The 26688-nt window shown below is 46.6% G+C and overlaps 1 protein-coding gene and 1 long non-coding RNA gene across 3 annotated transcripts in view; one reads left to right on the top strand and one right to left on the bottom strand.

Moving 5' to 3' along the window:
- Positions 1-26688, top strand: part of SMAD3 (SMAD family member 3) — a 133753-nt gene that overhangs the window by 81054 nt on the left and 26011 nt on the right. Inside the window, exons 2-3 of one of the 2 annotated variants that reach the window (XM_038767128.1) lie at positions 23564-23757; positions 25467-25601. In XM_038767128.1, coding sequence (XP_038623056.1) covers positions 23564-23757; positions 25467-25601 — 329 coding nt within the window. The remainder of the gene's footprint in view (positions 1-23563; positions 23758-25466; positions 25602-26688) is intronic. The other variant, XM_038767130.1, reaches the window with a different exon arrangement.
- Positions 11990-25471, bottom strand: LOC119945885. Its single transcript, XR_005456340.1, has 3 exons — positions 25374-25471; positions 18520-18839; positions 11990-12020 (listed from the first exon to the last, which is right to left on the bottom strand). It is a non-coding gene; the product is annotated as an uncharacterized LOC119945885 (long non-coding RNA).

Here is a 26688-nt window from a genome sequence, read left to right on the forward strand (position 1 = left end):
AGACCCTATTTGACAGACTTTGGTCAGTAGTTCCTCATCCTAAGGCTGGAGACCACTTTTTTTTGTTGTTGCCAGGCAGCTGGCCAAAGGTTCCATTGCCAGGAGGCGGGAACTTGGCCTTCAAAACAGAGTTGGATCTCGCTTCTTGCAGGGTAGACAGTCGGTACAGACGCTCAGTAAATAGACCTAGTGCCTAGAGGTGGCGTGATGGGTCGTCGGGTGCGGGTTGGTCGGCCTGCTGATTGCACACGGAGCCGGCTTTAGAGGAGCGAGTGGGAGGGCAGACTGAAAACTTAGTCATGGGTCGGGCTGGGGGTGGACGGAAGCTTTCGTGACTTTCGCCCAAATGTTTGGGTGTGAGCCCGTCCTCCATAACGCTTTCTTTTCCTGTTGTCCTCAAGTTTCTCTCTCAAAGGAACATCTCTGGCTCGATGCACTTGCCGGAAGGAGGTAGTAAAGGGGGTGGAGGAGGGCAGATTGCAAGGGAACTGTTGTGTGGGGGAGACAAAAGCTGGGTGCCTCAGGTCTTTCCCCACCGGAGCTGAACAAATTACGAGTAGGGTCAGTGTTTTGGGGAGCAACTATCGGCCTCCTCTCTTCACTAAGAATAATAATAGTTGTGGCATTTGTTCAGGGGTTACTATTATGCCAAGCCCCGAACTAGCTGCTGGGGTAGATAGGGTAGGTAATGGGCCTGAGAGTTGGAAGGACCTGGGTTCTAATCTCATCTCCGCCACTTGGCTGCTGTGTGACCTTGGGCAAGTCATTTAACATCTCTGTGCTTCATTTACCTCATCTGTTAAAACTGCAAGTCCCATGTGGGACATGGACTGTGCCCAACCTGATTAGCTTGTATCTACCCCAGGGCTTAGAACAGTCCCTGGCACATAGTAAGCGCTTAACAAGTACCATTAAAAAAAAAATTTGTTAATATTTGACAGTCACTCTACCCGCTTCCAAAGCCTTATTAAAATCACGTCACATGTCATCCAAAAGGCCTTCCTCGACTAAATCCTCATTTTCTCTTCTCCCAATTCCTTCTGCCTAGCCCATTCTTTTGTGGTATTTGTTAAGCACTTACTATGTGCCAGGCACTGTTCTAAGTTTAGGGGTAGATACAAGGTAATCAAGTTGGACAAAGTACATGTCCCACATGGGGTTCACAGTCTTAATCCACATATTACAGATGAGGTAGCTGAGGCACATACATATTAAGTCACCCAGCAGACAGGTGGAAGACACAGGATTAGAACCCAGGTCTTTCTGACTCCCAGGTCCATGCTGTATCCACTAGGCAACACTGTATTTCATCCAAGTGCCCTTGCACTTGAATTTGCCCCCTTTATTCTCCCCACTCTCAGCCCCGCAGCATTTATGTACATATCTGTAATTGATTCGTGTATATTAATGTCTGTGTCGTCGTCCCCGCCCCCCCCCCCGCCAAACTGTAAGCTCCTTGTGGACAGGAACATCTCTACCACTTTTGTTATACTGTACTCTCCCAAGCACTTAGTCCAGTGCTCCGCACATAGTAGGCGCTCAATAAATACAGTGGATTGATCAATAGATATGGTGTATTCCGATCGGACGTAACCCCTTTTGCATGTGGAAGCTCACAGTCTAAGAGGGAGAACAGGTATTGAATTCCCATTGTACAGATGAGGAAACTGAGGGACAGAGGAATTAAGTGGCCTGTCTGGGATTCCTTGGCAGGTAAGTGGAAGAACCTGGATTAGAAACAAGGTCCTCTGACTCCCAAGCCTGGGTTTTTCCCACAAGGTTGAGCAGGAAGTGGACCAGGTGATTCAGTGAGTCGACCTCTCTGAGTCAGAATGGAGTAAGTGCCCCTCTGCCTTCAGAGGGGTTGTTTTTTAGAGAGGAGATGGGGTGGCATGTTTCCTCTACTGGGAGGGGTCACACACCTGAACTCGAGTAATAATCCACCAAAGGGCATGAGGGGCCCTTGCTTCGCTCCTTCCTGGAGTTTTCTAGTGGAACGTCTCCTTCAGGTTTCAGTGATTCACTTCCTGTCCTCCGCTCCTGTTTAATGTTCCGCCGCATTGTTTCCAAACAAACCAAACAGCAGCTGGGTTCCACCCGGTCCATGGGAAGTGGTAGCCAGGCAGTTTGTTGATGCCCTCTGGGCAGGACAGGACCACGGAGCTTGCCATATTGGGACAGGAAGGCCAAGCCAGGGTGGCTGTCACAGTTGTTTATTGGAATAACCCTAGCCAGTCCCTGTGTGTGAATTGATGATGGAGCTATGAGCCGTGGTCCGTAGTGAAGAAGGAAGCGAGAGCTTGGGATTGGCCATCTTGTTTTTTCAAAACAAAAGCACCTTGTCCTAGTGGAAAAAGCACAGGGATTAAGATTGGAAGCAGCATGTCTTAGTGGATACTGCACAGGCCTGGGTGTCAGAAGTACTTGGGTTCTGTGCTACTGGTTCAGTGGTTACTATTATGCCGAGCCCCAAACTAAGCACTAGGGTAGATACCATGGTCTAGTGGTTAGAGCATGGGTCTGGGAGTCAGAAGGACCTGAGTTCTAATCCCAGCTCCTCCACTTGTCTGCTCTGTGACCTTGGGCAAGTTACTTCACTTCTCAGTGCCTCAGTTACTTCTGTAAAATGGGGATTAAGACTGTCAGCCCAATGTGGGACAAGGGGTCATGTCCATTCCGATTTGCTTGTGTCTACCCCAGAGCTTAGTACAGTGCTTCGCACATAGTAAGTGCTTAACAAATACCATCATTATTACAGTGTCTGGCACAGAGTAAGTAATTATCAAATACCACAATTACTGTTATTATTATTATCATTATTATGTGGGACAGGGACTGTGTCCCTCGTAATTAGCTTTTATTTTCCCCAGGGTTTTGAACAGTGTCTGGCATATAGAAAGCACTTAAGAAATACCATTTTAAAAGAAGGCCTGCTGGACCATTTCCTTGATGGATTCACCCAATCCATTCGTATTCTGTCTTAAATGAGAAAGGAGGCAGTTTGAACTTGTTTCTGATTAAACAACTGTTTTCTGGTGGAATCATAGAACTTTTCAGCCATCAAGTCAATCCCTCAGGCAATCTCACGTCTCAAATCAAAGGGATAGCCAGTCTTCTCAGGAACTTCTTTCCAGCATAGCATAGAGAAGCATAGCCAAGTGGAAAGAGCAAGCACCTCGGAGTCAGAGGACCTGGGTTCTAATCCCGGCTCTGCCACTTGTCTGCTGCTTGACCTTGGGCAAGTTACGTAGTTCTTCTGTGCCTCACTTTCCTCATCTGTAAATTGGGAATTCAATACCTGTTCTCCCTTCAGCTTAGACTGTGGGCCCCATGTGGGGCAGGGACTGTATCTGACCAGAATAACTTGTGTCTACCTCCATCACTTGGAATAGTGCTTGACCCATAGTAAACGCTTAACAGATACCATAATCGTAATCATCAGCTAACCCAATTGCTTCTTGCTGCAGCTAAAGCTCATTTCCTGAATTCTGTCTAGTACCGATCACCCCTGAAGGTTGGTTGTTGGTTGTTGTGTCGGACATGCCAAAGAGTTCAGATTAAAAGGCTCTGAGATTCTCTTTTCTTAATACTTACCCCCTGCCCCCCCAGCGGGAAAGTTGGATAAATTGAATTCCCGGCTTTTTCCAGTATTTCTTTTCCATAATGCTAGTAAGGATGCCAGTTACTTTTCCCCACTGTGAATCTGTTGGGAGTGGTGAGAAGGCAGTTTGGAGACCAAGAACGATTTAAAGGATTTTTCAGGCGTTTCCCCGCTGCGAATTAGTCTATTTACCGGCATGTCTGAGTTCTTCTCCTTGGATGAAATTGCCAGGAGTAAACATCTGGCAAAAACTTGGAAGACCAAAAACCCAGTTATACACCTTTCAAAGGCAAAGTGCTAAGCATAGACCTGGGCTACTCGCTCACTTTTCACCGATTTGCCTTTAAATTGCAAAGTAACAGATCTTCAGTGGCAAGGCTGGCAACCGCTGGTGAAAAGTAACCACTAAAAACTTCAGGCATCTCGCTGAAAACCAGGAAGGGAAACCCTATTTAGAAACAATCCCTCTCCCCCCGCCCCAATGTAACGTGGCATCAATTTAGGTGGGGACAGTTTTTTCCTCTTCTCTCTATTCCGCCACCCCCCCCCCCCCGCACCTCCCCAAGCCTTATTTTTAGAGACATTGGCCAGAGAGAAAGATCTTTCGTTTCTTATGACCTCACTGGTTTGGCTGTTTAGTCTTCGCCTGAAATTCACAGTCCCCTCTGAGGGTTATTTTACCTCGTGAGGGCTGGCAGTGAGGGCTGGTGGAGAAGTCAGAGATTAGTGGTGCCAGCACCCATCCCACGGGCATCAGTCCTGGAGTTGGCTGGCTGCTTAGAGCATGAGGGAGGTGCTTGGTGGGTAGGAGGAAGGAGTCTCAGTGACTTTGGGTATGGAGCAGGAGGAACTACCAATAAATTTCCACCCCCACCACCAAAAAGAAAAAAAACCTGATGGGCCTGCTTGACTGATTGGAGAACTAAAATATACTATGCACCCAGACCACAATCAATCAGTGGTATTTATTGAGTGCTTACACCAGACAGAACACTGTACTAAGTGCTTGGGAGAATACATTATAACAGAGTTGGTAAATATGATCCCTACCCACAACGAGCTTGTAGTCTGGAGAGGGAGATGGACTTGAAAATAAATTAAAGATAGGGGATATGGCAGAGTATAAGGATATGCTTTGAGGGTGGGGTGATTATCAAAGTGCTTGAGGGGTACAGACCCAAGGGTGTATGCAATTCTGAAGGGAGGGCGAGGGGAAATGAGAGCTTGGTTGAGGAAGACCTCTTGCAGGAGATGGGATTTTCGGAGGGCTTTGAAGGTGGTGGGGAGTGGTGGTCTGTCAGATATGAAGTGGGAGGGAATCCCAGGCTAGAGGGAGGATGTGGGCCAAGGGGCTGGTGAGGGGCTAGATTGGTGTTAGATGAGCGAATTGTGAGGGGTAAATTGTAGGAAATCAATGAGGTAAGATAAGGGAGGTCAAGTAGATAAAAACCTTGCAGGACCCAAGGTGGGGGAAGGCCCAGCAGGTGTCCCTAATAATAGTGAAGCTATTTATTGAGCACTTATGGACTCGGTGCCAAGCACTGTGCTAAGCACCGGGGTTGGTATACGGTAGTCAGATTGTACACAGTCTTTGTCCCACATGGAATTCCCAGTCTGCGGGAGGGAGAGCAGGTATCTAAGTCTCATTTTATGGTTGAGGAAAGTGAGACACAGAGAGTTGTGACTTACCCAAGTAGTAGTAATAATATTTACTATTATTACTACTATGCGTGCAGAGCACTGTTCTAAGTGCTGGGAGAGAGTACACGAGGGGAAGTAGGCCCCAAGACACACAGCAGACTAGAACCTGATTTGAGACTGTGTCCAACCCGATTTGTTTGGATCCACCCCAGCATTTAGTACAGTGCCTGGCATGTAAGTGCTTTGAACAAATACCATGATCATTAGTATTGGCCCCTGGATTTTTCCTGGAAGTGTTTCAAGATGGATGTGAACTTAATCAATTGTATTTACTGAGTGTTTACTGTGTGCAGAGCACCATACTAAGCACTTAGGAGAGTACATTATAACAGAGCTGGTAGGCAAGCTCCCTGCCTATGACAAGCTTATAGTCTAGAGGAGGAGACGTGTGAATAGGAATAAAAAAATGATGGATATGGACCTAAGTGCTGTGGGGCTGAGCAGGGGGTGAATAAAGGGGGCAAATCCAAGAGCAACTCAGTGAATCTGCTATCGCTGTGCAGTAAGGCTCCCATGCTGAAAGTTAAATGAAACCGCCCCAGAGATCTGATACCTTTGGTCCAGTGGCGATTCTCACGTCCTGGATGGGAACCTCACGGATTCATGCATCGGTGTCATTAACCAAGAGGATGGCCCTTGGACTTCCTGAGGGGGTGACAGTGATTCAGGGCTGTTTTCACATTGATGCTTTTTCGTGGAAGCCAAGTTTTGACCAAGCTGTTCATAGGAATGTATTTAGTAGAAAAGGAATCCTGACTTCAGCCCCAACAAATCATCCCAGCTCTACCCCTGCTCTGCGGCGTGACAGTGGGCAAGTCACTTAACCTTTCTGAGCCTCGGTTTCCTCCTCTATAAAATGGGGAGAAGAAACCTGCTCTCCCTCCCTCTTAGTTTGTGAGATGACTAGAACTGGGTTCGATCTGATTCTGATCTGGTTATCTTGGATTTTCCCCCAGCATCTAGCTTGGTGTTTTACACATAGTAAGCACTTAGTGAATACCAGCATTGTTATTATTCCCCCAATTATATTTCTTGGGGTCGCCTTTTGGCTGAGTATTGGCCAACCAGGACAGACTGATCAAATACCCTCTCTCCATCCAGCTTGCTTGGAATTGGTCAGGGGTAAATTAGGAATATTTGGAATCCTCCCAAGAGTTTGGAAACTGGCTGGAGCTAGGATAGTTAAATGACAGAACTGCTTTTGCAATGTTTTTCTTTCCTGAATTGTCTGATGGCCCTCTCTTCTGGGCCATTAAGAGATGAACTCCCCACTTTGAGGGGTGGTCTTATCTTGATGTTTCATAGCTCTGGGGTCCCTAGTTGCCTGGGGTTGTGGCTTTGTGATTAGAGGAGCAGAGTGGTTTAGTGGAAAGAGCCGGGCCTGAGAGGCAGAGGACTTGGGTTCTAATTCCAACTTCTCCAATTGTCTGCTGTGTGACCTTGTGCAAGTCCCTTCACTTCTATGTGCCTGTTTCCTCCTCTGTAAAATGGGGATTCAATACCTGTTCTCCCTCTTACTTAGACCGTGATCTCCGTGTGGACAGAGACTGTGTCCCACCCAATTAACTTGTATCTATCCCAGTGCTTATTACAGTGCTTGACACAAAGTCAGAGTTTAAAAAAACACCACAATAATGCTAGAGTTTTTGTAAAATTACATTTCTTCTCTATGGCTCTCTGCCTCCATTCTCCCTCTCCATCCCCCCCTCACCCCTACCCCATCAAACACCTCTCATGGCTGGCACTTTCTTTTAACTCTTTGGAGAAACTTCAAGGTCTGTTTGGGCCGTGGGAGGCCTGCCTTGTCAGCTCTTGCCTTGCTCCAGTCTGTGAGAATCTGCTCTTAAAAAAAAATTAAATAAAATAAAAAGAGCAGTCTTCATCCAGGAAGTGATTCATACCGGACTGATTCATTAAAAACCGGTGGAGGTCAGGAGGTTAGAGCCTGGGAAGGGGCCCTCTGAGAGAATGGGATGTAGTGAGCCTGCTTGCTGCTCATTGCTATAATGATTTCTTCTTTGTGGAAGAAAGTGAAAAACAGAATGACTAAGAGTCACGTAATAAAACTTGTTTGCTCAGTGAGTTGAGTGGATTGTGCAGTTCACACCCCACCCCCCACCTCCAAGCCACGTGAAACTGCAGCAGAGGAGAAAATTACTTTTTCAGGTTATGATGGGGTTTTCTTGGTTAGCAGCAAGGCTTAGTGGATATGGCACGGGCCTGGGAGTCAGAGGACTTGGGTTCTAATTCCGGTTCTTCCATTTGCCTGCTGCATGACCTTGGGTAAATCACTTCACTTCTTTTGTGCTTCAGTTTCTTCATCTCTCAAATGGAAATGGGAATTAAATTCTTCCTCTTTAGACTGTGAGCCCCATTGTGGTACAGGGACTGTATCTAGACTGATTAACTTGAAATCTACACCAGCGATTAGTACCATCTTTCTCAGATAGTAAGCTTTTAACAGATATCATTATTTCTTTGAGTGGTAATTGTTTTTATTTTTTTAAGGTTTGAGGCATTCATTGTGAACAGACAGTGGCTTTTTGAAAGTCCCAATTTTGTCTTCTCTTCCTTCATTGCCCAAACTGCTCCCCATCCCACTTCATATCAAGTTAAGTGTATTTTCTAATAATAATACTAATGGCATTTGTTAAGCACTTACTCTGTGCAGGTGCTGTTCTAAGAGATGGGGTAGATAACAGGTAATCAGGTTGGACAGAGTCTATGTCCCACATGGGGCTCACAGTTTTAATCCCCACTTTTCAGATGAGATAACTGTGGCCCAGAGAAGTGAAGCGACTTGCCCAAGGTTCCACAGCAGACGGGTGGCAGAGCCGGAATTAGAACCTATGTCTTTCAGACTCCCAGGCCTGTACTTTATCTACTGGGCCACACTGCTTCTTTAGGCTATGCTACTTCTCAGTTTATCAACTTGATGCTCTCAAAGAAGCACAGCAATGGAATGATGGAAATAATTTTCTGGACTCTGTCCTAAAAGGGCATAGTATTTTCAAGCAGGAGGAAACTTCTCTTTATTCACCCCCTGCCCCACAGTACTTATGTCCATATTTGTAATTTATTTCTTTATCTTAACGTCAGTCTCCCCCACTAGACTGTAAGGTCGTTGTGGGCAGTGAATATGTCAGTTTATTGTTATATTGTAGTCTCCCAAGCGCTTAGTACAGTGCTTTGCACACAGTAAGCATTCAATTAAATATGAATGAATGAATACTCTGCTCATGCTCTGAGCCACTGAAGAAATAATTTCCTGAGAATAAATGTGCAAAGAGCCTTAGTATGTCCACAAAGTCTTTCCTGCAAAGAAAGTGCAGAACAGCTGACATCGCATTACTCAGACTGCTGAAAAGAAGCTTCTGCACCCACTGAGTTTAATTACCACTTTTTAAACTACCTGTGATCTACCAAGTGAGCTTCTTTAGACCCTATAATGAGGAAAACGGCAGCAAAAGAGCATTTCCCTTCAACTAATCAAAACATAATTATAGGCCATGGGGGCAGTGGGCTTGGCAAGGTCTCCATTATACGGCTCTTCAGGCTGTGACCTTTAAAGATAGGGGATCAACTGCGCTCAGATTGAATTTTTCACCAGCAAATGTCTCTGGGAGAAGAAAATTGCTGCACTGAAGGTTCCTGGAAATTGAGCAATTTGTTGGGATCAAATTATTGTTACTCGCCAATTCATTCTATCTGCCATCCACCTGGAGGAAAGTGGCTGGTGGGGGGGTGGGGGAGAGGAGAAGAGAGAGAATATGAGACTTGAGTTCTAATCCTGGCTTGACAACTTGCTACTGTGTGACCTCGGGCAAGCTACTTAACTTCCCTGTACCTCAATTTCCTCAACTGCAAAATGGGGGTTCAGCTCTTATTCCCCCTCCTACTTAAACTGTGAGTCGCACGAGGGACAGGGATTGTGTCCAACCTGATTAACCTGTATCTATCCCAGCATTTAAAACAGTGCTTGACACATTAATTGCTTCACAAATACCATAAGAAAGAGAGAGAGGTGTATGTGTGTGTTTTAATTGTGGTTTAAAAACGTGTTTGAAAACCAAGAGGGTCTTTTTAACACTAGTACAAGTGGAGAGGGGGCTCTGTTTCTTTTGAGCCACTATTTCTCATCCAGTTTTTGAAACCCTGGAAGAATCCCAATGACCAGATCACCATTCCAAGTACACAGCACAGTTCTGAGGATCTGGGCTACTTAAGGAACTTCTCATTGAAGTTCCGGGAAGCAGCATGGCCTAATGGCAAGAGCACAGGCTTGGGAACCAGAGGTCATGGGTTCTAGTCCCGGCTCTGCCATTTGTCTGCTGTGCAACCTTGGGAAAGTAATTTAACTTCTCTGTGCCTGTTACCTCATCTGTAAAATGGGGATTAAGACTTTGAGCCCCATGTGGGAGGAACTGTGTCCAACCTGATTAGCTTGTATCTACCCCAGTACTTAGAACAGAGCCTGACACATAGTAAACACTTAACAAGTACCATAATTTTTTTCTTAAATAAGGAGATGTTTAGGTAAATTGGTAGATGCCACAGTCCCTGAGGGGTTACATGAGGTCTTTGAAGCAGTCAATGTGGAATAGAGCAGGGTGCTGGGAGACCCGGATTGTAGTCCCAGTTCTGCCTCCAGCCTGCTGTGTGACCTCAGGCAAGCTCCTTAACCTCTCTGGGCCTCAGTTTTTTTCATCTGTGAAATGGGGAAAGTAATACCTGTTCCTCTTTAACTCTACCAGGGATTTTTTTATTGTTTTTTGGTTTGTTTGTTTTGTTTTTTGTAGTATTTGTTAGGTGCTTACTGTGTGCCAGGCACCATATAGATTCAAGTTAATCAGGTTGGACAGTCCCTGTCCTACATGAGACTCACAGTCTAACCAAGAGGGGGTAGGATTCTATCTCCATTTTACAGATGAGGAAACTGAGGCTCAGTGAAGTGACTTGTCCAAGATCACACAGCAGACAATTGGGGAGCTGGGACTAGAACCCAGGTCCTTCTGGCTCCCAGGCCCATGCTCTATCCACTAGGGCCATGGTCTTTCTCTACTCTTTCTCTGCTGCTTCTCATTGTGGGCAGGGAATGTATCTACCAACTCCTTTGTATTGTCTTCTCCCAAGCACTATGTGTAATAATAATAAGTTGGTATTTGTTAAGCACTTACTGTGTGCCCAGCACTGTTCTAAGTGCTGGAGGTCCTCTGACTCCAAGGCCTGGGATCTTTGCACTAGGCCCCATGGGAAAGTACTTGGGAAAAATTAAAATGGCCATACCAATATAAATATTAATTTGAGGTTTTCCAACTTCTCAAGTTGTATCAAACCACCAGCCAGCTCTAGGACTTGTTTGTTTATATCAAACCTCAGCACTTAGGTATCTAGGTTTATTCAGTTGTACATTCAGTTAAATATCCTGATGACTGTACTTGTAAATACGCATAGGTATGTCTCCCCATAGGGTGTAAGCCCTTTGTGGGTAAGGATAGTGTCACTTCTGTCTGTACTTTCCCAAGTTCCTAGCAGAGTACATTGCAATCATTCAATCAGTTATATTTATTGAAATGCTTAGTGTGTGCAGAAGACTGTACTAGGCGGTCGGGAGGATACCATGCAACAGAATTAGCAGACTTGTTCCCTGCCCATAACAAGCTTACAGTTTAGAGGGAGAGACAGACATTAGTATGACAGAAAGATATTCATACGAATGCACTTGGTGGGTACTTGATAAATAACAATTACTTTTGCTGCTCCTGCTGATCTTATTTATTTATATTAATGTCCTTCTCCCCCTCCAGACTGTAAACTCATTTTTTTTTTTGGTGATAGGGCTGGGGGTGGGGGTTATGGTATTTGTTAAACATTTACTGTGTTCCAGGCACTGTTCTAAACTCTGGGGTAGATACAAGATAATCAGATTGGACCCAGTTCATGTCCCTCATGAGGTTCACAGTCTTAATCCCCATTTTTTATAGATGAGGGCACTGAGGCACATAGAAGAAAAGTGACTTGCCCAAGATCACACAGCAGACAATTGGGCATCTGGGACTAGAACCCAGGTCCTTCTGGGTTCCTTAAGAAGCAGTGTGGTTTAGTGGAAAGAGCGCGGGTTTGGGAGTCAGAGGACATGGGTTCTAATCCCGCCTCCACCACTTGTCTGCTGTGTGACCTTGGGCAAGTCATTTAACTTCTTTGTGCCTCAGTTACCTCATCTGTAAAATGGGGATTAAGACTGTGAGCCCCATGTGGGAAAACCTTCTATCTAGCCAAGTGCTTAGAACAGTGCTTGGCACATAGTAAACGCTTAACAAATACCATCATTATTATAATTATGATTCTGACTCTCAGGCCTGTGCTCTATCCATGAGGCTGTGCTGCTCCTCACTATGGGCAGGGAACGGGACTATCAACTCCTTTGTATTGTACTCCCACAAACGCTATGTGTGGTACTCTGCTAACTAAGCACTCAGTAAGTGCCATTGACTGATTAATTGCTGCTGCTCCTATTGCTCTTGCCTCCACTATTGCTCCTCTTGCTGTTGCTCATGCTGATTCTGCTCCTCTTGCTCTTGACACCCTTGCACAATTGCAAGCACTCCTCTTGTTGCTGCGACTTCTATTATTGCTGCTGCTCCTCTTCCTGCTCCTCTCCCTTCTCCTGCTCCTCTCGCTCCTGCTGCTCTCACTGCCGCTTCTCCCACTGCTGCTGCTGCTAGAGAAAGTAGGCCAGTTAGAAGGTACAGTTCTAACCAAAGGCATCCCTAACCATCACCATGAGTCTAGATACATTTGTGTCACTGCAGTAAGTACTCGAGAGGGGGAAGCTGGGATGACACTGGTGGTTTGGAGAAACATGGGGAAAACTCGGAACAGAGGACAAGATGGGGCCTGTGGCTGGAGAGCTGCGGAGATCACCACTTTGGGAGTTTGTGCTTAATCCCACAGGCGGTAGGAGCCACGAGGACCGGGTAGCACCCGGTGGCCTCCCAGAGGAACGATCCCCGGCCCCGCTGGAGGTCACCGAGCCCATTCGGCCTTCCGGGTTGGAAAGCCCTCCCCTCCATGTCTGTGGGAGTGACTGGGAGTTGCAGGATGATTTCTGGTGGGGATTTGATCTGCGTCATTCTCCCCCCCTTTCCCAGCCCCCCACCACCTCCTCAGAGCCCCTCTGAGGGGGGAAACCCTCAGCTCTGAGGAATTAGCCCTTCGCGGGGGGAACCGTGACGTTCGTTGGCTTGCAATACCGAGAGCCTGCCAAGGTAGTCCAGGCATTTCACACACTGACAGGATGTCAAACTTTGGAGCTACCTCTTTCCCCTGACCATCTTCTCCCCCTTGCCTTCTCCTCCCCACACCTCCATCTTTCCCTTTGCTTCCATATCTCATCCAGGCCCTCTCTCCCCATTCTTTGCCTCCCTGTCCCTGCCCCTCACCTCCCTCCGTCCCCACCACCCACAGAGCTAAAAGCAAATAAACTTTGCCAAGCTTAGTACAGCATTCCCCAGATAGAGCTAGAAAACAAATAAAGGGCTAGACCTCCAGTACAGCAAGAGGTTTTCTCTATAAACTTCATCTGCAGTGGGGAGAAGAGGTTCTGTTGTGTTACACAGATGGCACCTTCAGGTTTACCCAGTGGAGTTGGTTGGTGAAATCTCTTCTGTGATTTCTATAGGGGTCTTTTTAATGGTATTTGTTAAGTGGTTACTCTGTGCCAAGCACTGTACTAAGCTCTGGGGTAGATACAAGCTAAGTTGGACACAGTCCATGCCCACCAAGGGGCTCACCATCAATCCCCATTTTACAGATGAGGTAACTGAGGGACAGAGAAGTGAAGTGACTCCCAGGCCCGTGCACTCTCCACTGGGTCACCCTGCTAATTTAGCCCGTGGAAACACCCTGATTTTTCAGCCCCCAGAAATTCAATTTTCCTGCCAGGGCAAATCATTCATATTGAGCAAGTATGTATTTATTTATATTTACCCATCTATCTGCAGCACTTGTGGGTAAACGCTAAGTTCATTGTAAGTTCATGGGTAAACGCTAAGTTCACTGAGTGCAGGGGTGGCAAATTGGATTGGACACGGTCCCTTTCCCACATGGGGCTCACAGTCTCAATTCCCATTTTATGGATGAGGTAACTGAGCCCCATAATAAAGTGACTTACCCAAGGTCACACAACAGACAACTGGTGGATCCAGGATTACAACTAATGACCTTCTAACTCTGATTCTAGTCCAGAGAACCCAAAGGTGCATTTAAGGTTATAAGTTGGCTTATAGTTGGGTGGTGATGAGACTGGACCAGCAAGTTGTGCATATCTTTGAGGGAGAGTCTCTAGCACACTTTGTATATGACTACACACCCAAGAACATTCACTGTCCCACCCCCAACCCCCACCTCTTTTTTATGGTATTCATTAAATGCTTACTTTGTGCCAGGCACTGTATAAAACACTGTAGTAGATGTAAGCTAATTAGGGTGGACGCATTCCCTATTCTTTATAGAGTTCACACTCTTAATCCCCATTTTACAGCTGAGGCAACTGAGGCATAGAGAAGCAAAGTGACTTGAGGTCCCACAGTGGACAAGTGGCAGAGCTGGGAATAGAATCCAGGTCCTCAGACTCCCAGGCCATTATTACTGGTGTGGAGGCCACTGACATTTAAGAGGGAGAAGATGCATCCTATCACTGGCAGGTACTATGGAAGAGGGAGTTGCTGGGAAACATTTTATTAATATTGTTGTGATAGAGATTGGTGGGGAAGGAGAGGGAGAGACTTATTGGGGATATGAGGTAAACAGAAAGCTTCCCCGCAAAATGACTGTCCAGCCTGATGCCAAAAACATTTAGGATCTTGACCCCATACGTTTCATTTCCTAGGGAGTCATTTTATCAGATGTAGCTGGGCGGCGCTTCAGGACTGGCACCAGGGTTGTTTTTGTAGAGGTGCTGATGGTTTGTTCTGAGCTATCCACACTCTCACTCGGTCACTCAGTAAATAATACCATATTGAAAAGTGAAATAAGAATTTATGAAGGTGAGAGGCTGCTCAGAGAAATCGAAGGATGGGTTATTTTTCCGGTTGGGAAGAAATACCGCCAAGGGCATAATAAATGTGGATGAGGTAAATTACCCCGTAAAAATGGGGTACTGACTAAGATCTCATTAGGAGCCCATACGATCCAGAGGTGTATTCCTGCAATGTAAACCCCCACCCTCAGAAATTTGGTTTCTCTCTCTTTCTCTCTCTTTCCCTCATTTTTTAAATTGCTCTAAAATGTAACAGCTGTTGGAAAAGGCAAAGATGCTGAGTAAATGGAGGGGAAAGGAATGGCAGAGGCTTAGTTTTCAAGCTGCAAAATGCAACAAGGGTCATTTTTTATGATGTGCTGGCCAGAATTCAGGGAAAGTCCAAATTGTTATCCAAATATTAGTTCTTTATGAACAAAAGCCAGACGCTTCTACAAGAGCCTGGGCTGATTTTTTTTATGATATTTTTTAAGCGCTTACTGTGCCAGATACTGTACTAAGTGCTGGGATAGATAGAAGGTAATCAGGTTGGTTATATTCCCTGTCCCACACAGGGCTCACAGTCTTAATCCCCATTTTACAGATGAGGGAATGAGGCACAGAGAATTGAAGTGACTTGCCCAAGGTCACCCAGCAGGAATTAGAACCCAGGTCCTTCTGACTCCCAGGCCTGGACTATAACCAATAGTCCAGGTTGATATTTTTAGCAGCCTCTAGGCTTGGGTCTGGTTAGAAGCCCTTCACCCCGTTAATTGCCGAGGGCGTCTTATGAGTAAACCCACTGGGAGGTGTAGGGGAGAGAACTCAAAAGGTATTACTGGTTTTTGTATCTGTTCATTCATTCTTTCAATCGTATTAATTGAACGCTCACTGTGTCAAGAGTACAATACAACAATAAACAGACACATTCCCTTCTCACAAAGAGCTCCAACCAATAGGTGCCTGTAACACTTCTGGATTTTATTCTTAATATAATTGACTTAGAACCCAGGTCCTGTGATTCCCAGATACATGCTGCTTCACAAGGAAGCAATCAGCATGGCTATTTGAGGAGCAGACCCTGCCAAATAAATGTAATCTGCTCTCCTTGTAACAGAACAGGATGCCAAGAGAGCAATAGATGTTATCTAGTTGCGAAGCAATCAGACTTTGCCCCCATGATGTCTGTCTTGAAGGCTTCCAGTAGAATGGGCACTAATTGGCCACACTTTTTATCAAAATACCACAGTCAGCTTGGTGGCTGAAAGGGAAAAAGTGGTGGGGAGAAATTGGAGAGGATTTGGAGAAGTGAAAATGTGAACTTGCCTCCCCTACAGTGCTTAGCACATAGTAAGCGCTTAACAAATACCACTCATTATTATGTGGTGCAGTGGATAGAGCACAGGCCTGGGAGTCAGAAGGTCATGGGTTCTAAACCCGACTCCACCACTTGTCTGTTGTGTGAACTTGGGAAAGTCACTTCACTTCTCAGGGCCTCAATTACCTCATCTGTAAAATGGAGATTGAGACTATGAGCCCCATGTGGGAAGGGACTGTGTCCAACCTGATTTGCTTGTATCCACCACAGCATTTAGTACAGTGCCTCGCACATGGTAAGTGCATAACCAATGCCGTTGTTGTTATTGTTGTTATTATTCGTAAGGGAAAGAGCCCGGACCTGGGATTTAGAGAATCTGGGTTCTAATGCCGACTCCACCACTTGCCTGCTGTATTACCTTAGGCAAGTCACTTCACTTCTTAGTGCCTCATCTGTAAAATGGGCGATTGAATACCTGTCCTCCTTCCTACCTGGACTGGTTAGTTCTCTTCTGAGAAGAGAAGGATAAGCGGTGTTTTTGGTGAAGCATTTTAATGGGGGCGCCTCCTGTTCTCCATGACCCCAAGGACTGAACTAAAGACAGTGAGCTCACTAAAGCAGGAGAGATTTTAGCTAGATGTAAGGAAGAACTTCTTGACTCTCAGGGTGATGACAACTTGGACAGGGCTAGGAAGGGAGATTGGCGAGTCTCTATCCCGAAGCTCTTTCAGGAAAAAATAGGCAGCGTCTCTTTTGGCGTGTTTAGATGACCTCCCAAGAGCTCTTGCGGATGGGTATTCTACAAGTCTAAAATTGTCTAGTTCAGAGGTTCAAACAAGGCAGATGCCTACATACCCTGACCAACTCCCAGAGAGAAACTTTGACTTCAACCTTCTACTTTATTCCTATTCTCCGCCCATTGGTTTATATGAATATTTGTATTTTAATGTGTATATTCAATTACTGTATTTCATCCTGGTATATACTTAAACTAGTTTCTCTTCCATCGGCTTACACTCGTGATTTATAAATCACTTTTGTCTCTGTCTCCCTCAGTAGAATTTGAGTTCCCCGAGAGAAGGGAACGTGGGCCTTGTACTCTCCCAAGCGTTTCATACAGAGCTCCATGTTCAGGAGGCACTAAATAAATACCACCAGTTGATGGATTATCCCCCACATACGAATGTGTTATCTTTAGGCTTCTTGCTGCACAATCCATTTGTCTTTTCAGACAAAGAGCTTTCGGGAGAGGACAGGATACCAAGACAAATTACAGAGACTTTATCAGCAAGTGTTGGTGAAGAGGAGGGGAGAAAGTAGGGCAGTCATTGGTTAGAGTTTATGCCAGGAAATGGCAAAAAAAAGAAAAGGTGTTTGAACAATTAACTTCAGAGTGATCATTTTTAGGAAGTCACTGTCCTGATTTACAATGCTACGAGAATTCATTGGAGAGAGGAGAAAATAATTGTTTGTTGTAATTTTTCACTCCAGATATTGGAGGAAGACTGTTATTCTCATTATTGTAATTGTTAAGCACTTACTATGTGCCAAGCACTGTATAACACTGTCCTCCCCTTCCCTGCTGTATTTTCCAATGCAAAATACAATTGGCAGAGAATAAATAATAAAACTTTTACTTCAACCTTCTACTTTATTCCTATTCTCCGCCCATTGGTTTATATGAATATTTCCCTCCTGCTTAGACTGTGAGCCCCACATGGGACATGGATTACCTCCAACCTAATGAACTTGTATCTACCCCAGCTCCTAAAACAGTGTTTGCCACATATAGTAAGCCCTTAACAAATACCATAAAAACCCCTAAACACTATAATCAATCAGTGGTATTTATTGGGCCCTTACTATGTACAGAGTACTCCACTAAACACTTGGGAGAATGCAGTGCAACAAAATTAACAGACACATCCCCTGCCTGTTACGAATTTACAGTCTAGAGGGTTCCTTTGGGCCAGCTCCTGACCCTGAGGCTCATCTGTGGTTTATAACTGGAGACTCCATCATATGTAAAGTAGATTAAGACAGTTGGAGAAATGTAGAAAGGCGTTCTGAGATGCAGCATACTTTATCGTGAGTCAATGATCTTTCTGGGAACAGGCTTTAGCTAGTCTGAAATCTCTCCCAAAACACTTTAGGCAAAACTTTTGGCTTCCCAGTTGTCTTTTGCTTTATTCATTCATCATTCATTCAATCATATTTATTGAGAGCTTACTGTGTGCAAAGCACTGTACTAAGCACTTGGGAAGTACAAGTTGGCAACATATAGAGACGGTCCCTACCCAACAGTGGGCTCACAGTCTAGAAGGGGGAGACATAGAACAAAACAAAACATATTAACAAAATAAAATAAATGAAATAAACATGTACAAATAAAATGAATAAATAGAGTAATAAATACGTACAAACATATACATATATACAGGTGCTGTGGGGAGGGGAAGGAGGTAAGGCGGGGGGATGGGGAGGGGGATGAGTGGGAGAGGAAGGAGGTAAGGTGGGGGGATGGGGAAGAGGGGGAGAGGAAGGAGGAGGTTCAGTCTGGGAAGGCCTCCTGGAGGAGGTGAGCTCTCAGTAGGGCCTTGAAGGGAGGAAGAGAGGTAGCTTGGCAGATGTGCGGAGGGAGGGCATTCCAGGCCAGTGGGATGACGTGGGCCGGGGGTCGACGGCAGGACAGGCGAGAACGAGGCACGGTGAGGAGATTAGCGGCAGAGGAGCGGACGGTGCGGGCTGGGCTGTAGAAGGCGAGAAGGGAGGTGAGGTAGGAGGGGGCGAGGTGATGGAGAAACTGCCAACTGGCTGAGTGGAGGGGCAAAGAGGATACAGTCCCTGGGTAGAAAACTCATCTGTGCAGCAGGGGCTCACCTTCTCCATCTGCTTCTGACTCTGGGGTGTGTTCCCATCTCTCTGGGGTCCCCTCTCCCCACCATTCTGGGAAACTTCCTGGGTCCTGGTCAGAGCTCATGGGAGGAAACCCAATGTCCTGTCACAGGAGATGGTACAGCTAATGGAAAATGTCCTGAAGGATTAAAGCCTCCTGAAAAGGAGTTTGAGGGAGCTGCTGGAGAAAGGTGCTGGAAGGGATTCCAGTCAGCATGCTCTTGGGTGTGGGAAGAGTTCTTGGTTCTGAGGCAGGGACGTGAGAGGCTGGTGAAATAGATGACTGGAACCATTACTCCTGACTCCTGAAATGAGAGGGAGAGGGAAGGAGAGAATGAATATGAGAATGAGAATACACATGGACACTTGCACAAACAGGCAAGCTTTGGACAAAGCAGTATGGGGCACAGGGCAGGTAAGCTAGCCTTTCTAAGTAGAACATGTTGAGACTCCCATTAGCCCAGTATTAAGGCTTATTTATTATATTTACTTAAAATTTAGACCCCACTGCTCCTTGGCCTCCGGTTGTATGTGCAGCCTTTAACAATTGAATCAAATCCACAGCAGAAACGCCCCTATTTTCAGATTTTTTTAAAATAACAAAACCCACAAGCCCGAGGCCTATTCTGACGATTCAAACCCCTGTGGGAATGAATAAGGCTCCCCAAATCTTTTCTTGCTCTCCTCGGGACAGTTGAGGAGAAGACCCTAATTGCCATTATAATTATTACTGTAGTTTTACCTGGTGCCAAGCCCTAGGGTAAAATACAAGGTAAGCAGATCAACTACTGGCACTGCCCTTTCTAAGTGTTTGGGAGAGCAGATGTTTTATCCCCATTTTGCAGGAACTGAAGCCCAGAGAGGCCAAGGGACTTGACTGAGGTCACCCAGCAGCATGAAGTAGTGGAAAAAGCTCAGTCTCTTGTTTGCTGTGAGGGACCCGGTAAAAGAGGGTCTTGGTTTCTCTGGGCCTCAGTCTCCTCACCTGTAAAGTGGGGATTCAGTTTCTGTTCCCCCTCCAACTTAGATTGTGAGCCCCATGAGGGCAGGGACTGATTCCAACCTGATTGTATTATATCTATCCCACTGCTGAAGTACTTGGTACTTAAAAAAGACCCCAATTATTATTATTACAATTATCATTAGCACTGGCAGAGCTGGGACTAGAATCTGGAAATTTGGCCTTCCATTTCCATGCTCTCTCCACTAGGCCACCCAAGGACATCCATCATCCACCAGTACTATTTATCGAGTGCTTATTGTGTGCAACGCACTATACGAAGCACTTGGGAGAGTACAGCAGAGTCGCAAGACATGTTCCCTGCCCATGAGGGAAGAGGGAAGACTTGGAGGAAATATCAAAAGCAGGAAATGTAACATTGCCTGCCCACACCCATTGTTCAGACTGAAATGGCTTTGACTGGTCCCTTTGCCTAGGAGGAAACTAAGAAAAGGATTAGGGTTTGACTAGGGAGAAGATTACCCAAAGGGTGAGGAAGCATAGTTCCCTAGAATAATCAATCAATCTATGATATTTCAGTGCTTACTATGTGCAGAGCCTTGGGAGCGTAATAATAATAATAATAATGATATTTGTTAAATGCTTACTATGTCAGGCACTGTTCTAAATGCTGGAGTAGATACAAGCTAATCAGGTTGGACACAGTCCCTGTCCCACATGGGGCTCACAGTCTCAATCCCCATTTTACAGATTAGTTAACTGAATCACAGAAAATGAAATAACTTTCCCAAGGCCACATGGCAGACAAGTGGCGGAGCCAGGATTAGACTCCAGGTCCTTTTGACTCCCAGGTCTGTGCTCTAGGCATTGCTGCTTCAGAGTTGGCAGTTGTTTAGTTGGTAGTTGTTTCCTGCCCACAACAAGCTTAGAGTCTAAAGTGTTATGTGAAGTCCCTGTACCATAGGCTCAGGTGTAGGAATGTGTGGGTTGGCCTTCCCCAGTTCTGCCCTCTTTGGTGCCATAGGTCTGGATTAGTCCATGAGAAGCAGTGTTGCTTAGTGGATAGAGCACAGACCTGGGAGTCAGAAGGACCTGGGTTCTATGCCGGCTCTGCCACTTGTCTGCTGTGTATTTTTGTCCTCAGTTACTCCATTGGTAAAATGGATAGGAAGACAGTGAGCCCCATGTGGGGCATGGACTGTGTCCAACCGATTAGCTTGTATCTGCCTCAGCGCTTAGAACAGTGCCTGGCACATAGTAGGTGCTTAATAAATACCATTAAAAAAAAAACCTTTAGGCACCCATGAACATGCTGGAGATACAACAGGCAGGGGTTAATGGTTTTGGCTATGGGCCACTTGTGCCATTCATTCATTCAAACATTTTTATGGAGTGCTTACTGTGTGCAAAGCATTATACTAGGTGCTTGGGAGAGTACAACGTAACAATAAACAGATACATTCCCTGCCCAGAACGAGCTCACAGTCTAGAGCCAGAAATTCAAAGTGAGCAGTTGCCCTTATTCTCTCACCTCATCTTGAGGAGTTTAGGGCTCAGCTTTTATAGGGCTCAGCTTTTACCCCAGGTCTCTGTAAGTGAGACCTGCCCAAGTTTTCCCTCTAAATGGAAGGTCTCAGAGGCGCATTGAGGCAGCCTGTTTTAAATCACTTTCTCATCTGCTCCATGAAATGATTTGGTAGTTTTTTCTTTTCATTTCATGAAAAGGCTTGCCTTAGTTCTAACGTGTCGGTTTATTGTCTCGCCATTAATGTGGTACATGCTGTCTTATCAACTGTTCACCGAGGACCAATTCGTATCTGGTGAATTTCCTACCCTGAAGGTTTTTCAAGACCCTGGGCTGGATGACCCCAAGATTCTGTTCTTCTCTGTCAACCTTCAAAGTCTGGGGAGATCCTCCCCCTAGGCACCGCACACCCCAGGCCTCAGCCGGTGTTCTCTAGGGGAATGGCAGCACTGCTCAAAGCAGAGGACGGGCCAGCCCAGCCCAAGGCATCTGGGATTTTCATAAAATGGATGTTGTAAGAGAAAGTTTCCGATTTCCGTGCCTTTTTGTACAGGAAGTGATAACGAGAGGTCCCAGGCCTGAGAGGGGGCAGCCAGCGTGTTTTTTGGTTTTTTTTTTCTGAACGTGCATCAGTGAAATGAGTAATTTGGGGGAACCTGCACCTTGGCCTCAGGATGGAGGAGTGAGCCGCCCGGGTATCACAGGACTTTCCTCCAGGATGTTGGCTGGGGCTCACGAGGGCCAGGAAGTGAGGGAAACTTGAAGCTTGAGCCCTGGGCACAGTGACTCTCCTGGCCAGGGACTCACCTCAGGAATGATTCTCTCCCTGGTCCCCACCCCTAGATCCCTTTATAGAAGAGAACAAATCCTCACATCCTTACTTCTCCTTCACTTTCCCTCCCTCTTCCTCATCTTCCCTCCCTCTCCCTACTTCTCTGTTAACTCCATTTTACATCTGAGGAAACTAAGGCATCTAGGTCTGTCAGTACAGCTGGGATTAGAACCCAGGTCCTCTGACCCCAGGCCTGTGCTCTTTCCACTAGGCCACGCTGCTTCCCAGTTCAGCAGTCCAGTGTATTGTACCCAGCAGTCCCTCAATAAGTACTATTATTGCTACCGATACCTCATTTTAAGGTGGCATTTGTTGGGGAAATAAGTCGAATCACTTAGGAGGTCGAATGACCTAAAAGGATGGTGTTCTGACCCAGGTAGCCTTGCTGGGGCTGATTGGGTGACATTTAGGCTCCTTCAAGCCAGTCGGAGTGGTCATGGGTGCAGAGTTGGGCTGCACCGTGCCGGACTCTCTTCCCACTCTGCTCCCTCCTAGACTTCCCACATAGCTGGAGAGGAGTCTGTCAAACAGGGGGATCTGGAAGCATCTGCATTGGAAGAGGAGTGGCTTAGTGGGTAGAGCATGGCCTGGGAGTCAGAAGGACCTGGGTTCTAATCCTGGCTCCACCACTTGTCTTCCGTGTGACCTTGGGCAAGTCACTTCACTTCTCTTTGTCTCAGTTCCCTCACTTGTAAAATGGGGGAATAAGACTGGGAGCCCCTTGTGGGAAATGGGCTGTGATAATTAGTTGGTTTCCACCCTTAATACAGTGCCTGGCACATATTAAGCTTTTAACAAATACCATAAAAAAGAGCAACTCCTGCTTGCTCATTTAAACTTTAATCACAGGACAAAGCTCTCTACGCCTGATGACTTCACTTCTGGGGGGCATCAGGATGGATGATTGGTGATTGTTGACTCTTAAGAGTCCCTGACTTTGATTTTTCACCTCTGTGATTGTATGGAGATGGTCAGTGAGCTGATTTTGTGCCAGAGGGTCCAGTTTTCAGGTGGCTTCTGTCCTTTCTCCCATACTAACGTAGCACTGGCTGCTTCATTTTCATTAATTTTTTTATTTTATGGCATCTGTTAAGTACTTACTATGTCGAGCACTGTTCTAAGAGCTGGGAATAGGTACACATAGGGCTCACAATTTTAGTAGAAGGGAGTAGGATTTAATCCCCATTTTACAGTTGAGGAAACTGAAGCCCAGAAAAGTTAAGTGACGACCAAGGACATGGAACAAGCAGTTGTCCTCTGAGTCCCCAGTCCATGGTCTCCCTGGCCAGCCAGGAGAGTCACTGTTTTATACCCTTTATTTTGATTTTTCAACACCTTGTCCCTCCCCGCTGTGGCCGCTGTCTTAGACGTGGTGCCAGAACCCCTACCACCCTAGGAGGGGAATGTGAAGGCTTTGGGGGCAGGTTGTGGCATCAGGAAGACAGATTCTAGGATCATGTGACCTGACCAGACTGCCACAGAATGGCATGTCCGCATGTAGCTATGTGGTGGGCAAACACGTCACACGCTTCCCCCGCCCAACAGCCGCTTGAGCCATCAGTTTGGCTCACTTGGCCTCTAATTTTTCTCTCTGAAGGAAGTGGTACATTCCAGGAACACCGTCCTGCTAATTTCCCATGTTGAAACTGCCAGGGAGAAAACGGGGATTAAAAAACAGCAACTGACATTGTGGATCCTCTTTGCCTTACAGATCCTTAGATGGCCGGCTGCAGGTGTCTCACCGGAAGGGTCTCCCTCATGTGATCTATTGCCGCTTGTGGCGATGGCCTGACCTTCACAGCCACCATGAGCTGCGGGCCATGGAATTGTGCGAATACGCCTTTAACATGAAGAAGGATGAAGTGTGTGTGAATCCATATCATTACCAGAGAGTGGAGACACCAGGTACTGCCGGGAAATGTCCAAATGCCCTCCTTTCCACCCTCCTTCCTCTCTCCCTCCCTCCTTCCCTCCTTTCCTTTCTCCTTCCTCCCTCCCTCTCTTCCTCTTTCTCTTCCTCCCCCCTTTCTCCCCTCCTTCTCCCCTTTCTTCTTCCCCTTCGTCCCCTTCTCCCCTCCCTTCCTCTTTACCTCTCTCCCTTTCTCCCTCTCTCCCTCCTCCCTCTCTCCTATAGTTCCAGTAGCAGTAGTTGCCAAAGTTTCCCAGAGTCTGCTGAGTACCACGTACTGCACTAAACACTTGGGACAATAATCTAGTAGCCAAAGACACATTCCCTGACTGGAAGGAAGTGGCACTTTAACAGGGAGAGATGGAGATGAAAATATGGGCCTCAGTTCCCTCATCTGTAAAATGGAGATTGACTGTGAGCCCTATGTAGGACAGTGACTGTCCCCCTCTAGACTTTAAGTTCATTGTGGGTAGGGAGAGTGTCTATATTGTTGTATTGTACTCTCCCAGGTGCTTAGTATAGTGCCCTGCAAACAGTAAGCACACAATAAATATGATTGATTAATTGATTGATCCAACCTGATTATCTTATAGCTACTCCAGCACTTACTGCAGTGCCTGGTGCATAGTAAGCTCTTGACAAATACCATTTAAAAAATGCAGTGGAGTGAGAATAAATGAATCTGGATAGGCAGTGTAGATGTGGACACTGCCTGCCTAGGGCTAGGAATGGCCCTGTGACTGTTCCCAGGCTATAACTGGCTCAGTGGGGGGAGGGGAAGGAGAGGCAGCAGGACAGCCACTGGAGTGACAACCAGGGAAGAGCACAGAGCTGAGCACTGGGGAGAAGGGTCATTCATGGAGGGGGCAGGGGTGGTGGGGCAGAGGTCAAGAGCAGAGACTCTGATGTCCAGACCAGCTATTTCAGCTAGTGTCTGTCTCTGTTCCCAAATTGGCCGGCTGCCAGGCTCTTGAGAAGCAGCATGGCCTACTGGAAGAAGGCACAACAGGCCATGGAGTCGGAGGACCTGGGTTCTAATCCCAGATTCACTACTTGCCTGAGGGGTGACCTTGGGCAAATCACTTCTCTGTGCCTCAGCCTCCTCATCTGTAAAATGCGGTGTCAATCCCTGTTCTCCCTCACACTTCTAGAGAAGCAGGTTGCCTAGTGGATAGAGCAAAGGCCTGGGTGTCAGAGGAACCTGAGTTCTAATCCCGGCTCCACCACTTGTCTGCTGTGTGACCTTGGGTAAATCACTTAACTTCTCTGTGCCTCAGTGACCTCATCTGTAAAATGGGGATTAAGACCAAGAGCTCCATGTGGGACAGGGACTATGTCCAATACAATTTGCTTGTATCCATCCCAGCGCTTAGAACAGTGTCTGGCACATAGTATGTGCTTAACAAATACAACAATTATTTTTATTACTTAGGACTGTGAGCCCCACGTGAGACGGGGCTGGATCTGACCCAATTAACTTGTATCTACCCTGGTTCTTAGTACAGCACATAGTAAGCGCTTAACAAATACCATTCTTATCTTATTATTCCAGAAAGAGCATTCGAAAGTTTGAAGTTGCATTTCAACCGAGCGGGGAGGTGGGGCTGCCTACCCATTTCCAAGGCGGGCGGTGGGTATTGGTATGTCTCTGCGACGAACTTCTTCTCTTGAGCTGCTCCATTCTTGCTTTCTGTCCCCGGTGTAGTTCTACCTCCCGTGTTGGTGCCCAGGCACACAGAGATCCCGGCCGAGTTCCCGCCGTTAGATGACTACAGCCATTCCATCCCGGAGAACACTAATTTCCCCGCAGGGATTGAGCCCCAAGGCAATTACATTCCAGGTATCTGTGATGAGCAGTTCTCTTTTCAGAGGGGGCGGGAAGAGACCACGGGGCGGGGCTTGGGGACACCAAGCGTGCAGGCCGACAAGACGACATGTGAAGCATTGTGTGACATCACACGGAGCACTTTGCAGAATTCTGCCCAAACCAGAGTGTTTCTCTGAGGGATTCCTCACCCTCTCTCTTTCTCTCTCTCTGTATATATTTCTCTCTCACCTTAGAGCTGTTAGGGTTAAGGCTCCCAGGCCCCCGTGGACGCGGATGCTCCTTCTGAGTCATTGGATTCGGAGGCAGGAGCCTTGCCTGAGGGAGACCAGGGACCAGAAATAAAATGTACCGTGAATCAGGGCATCTGGTGTCATATCTAAACCCAATTGTCCAGTGTAAGATGGGTTGCACAGCCACCCTACTCTGTGCGTCTCCTATGGCTCCCAGGCACAGCATGGAAGGTCCTCGTTTGGTCCTTCTCTTAGTGAATTTGTAAATTTGTGAATCTGTGCTTTTTTTGTAGGAAGGCCCCGGAACCGTGTAGAGCAGTGGGGATGATGTACTGAATCATCCCATCCCCTCCCCTCTTTCACGTCTTTGGTAAACTAGGAACCATATCCTGAATGGGACAGGACCAGCTAAGCTTCAGCACTATATTACTGGCCCTTTATTCAGCCAACACAACAGCCCATTCTCTCTGTCCTTTATGGAAACTCCTATTGGAAAGCGTTTACCTTGGTCTACATTGAAGCTGGACTCCTGTTCACCTTCAGAGCAGGAGTGCGAAAGGGTTGGTGGGGGGTGGGTATCAGTGTTTACAGCCTAGGTGATCACCTCCACACATCGGGTAGGTAGTGAGTAAGTAATCTCGCCTCCAGAGTTTAAAGGTGGGGCCGGCGACAAGATCTGGAACAGTCATGACAGCTGGGACAAGCCAGAGCCCGAAGACAATGCCAGCAAGGAGACTTCTGACTCCGCCATGTTGCTCTGTGCTGTTTTCTAAGTCCAGCGTGGTGGGGGTTGAAAGTTCTAAGGCGCCATCCACCCTTTGGCGGGATTCGAGGACCCTGGCTGGCTCTCTGTGTTTAGTGTAGCTGAG

The sequence above is a fragment of the Tachyglossus aculeatus genome, chromosome 26, assembly GCF_015852505.1.
Source record: "Tachyglossus aculeatus isolate mTacAcu1 chromosome 26, mTacAcu1.pri, whole genome shotgun sequence".
Taxonomy (NCBI): Eukaryota; Metazoa; Chordata; class Mammalia; order Monotremata; family Tachyglossidae; genus Tachyglossus; species Tachyglossus aculeatus.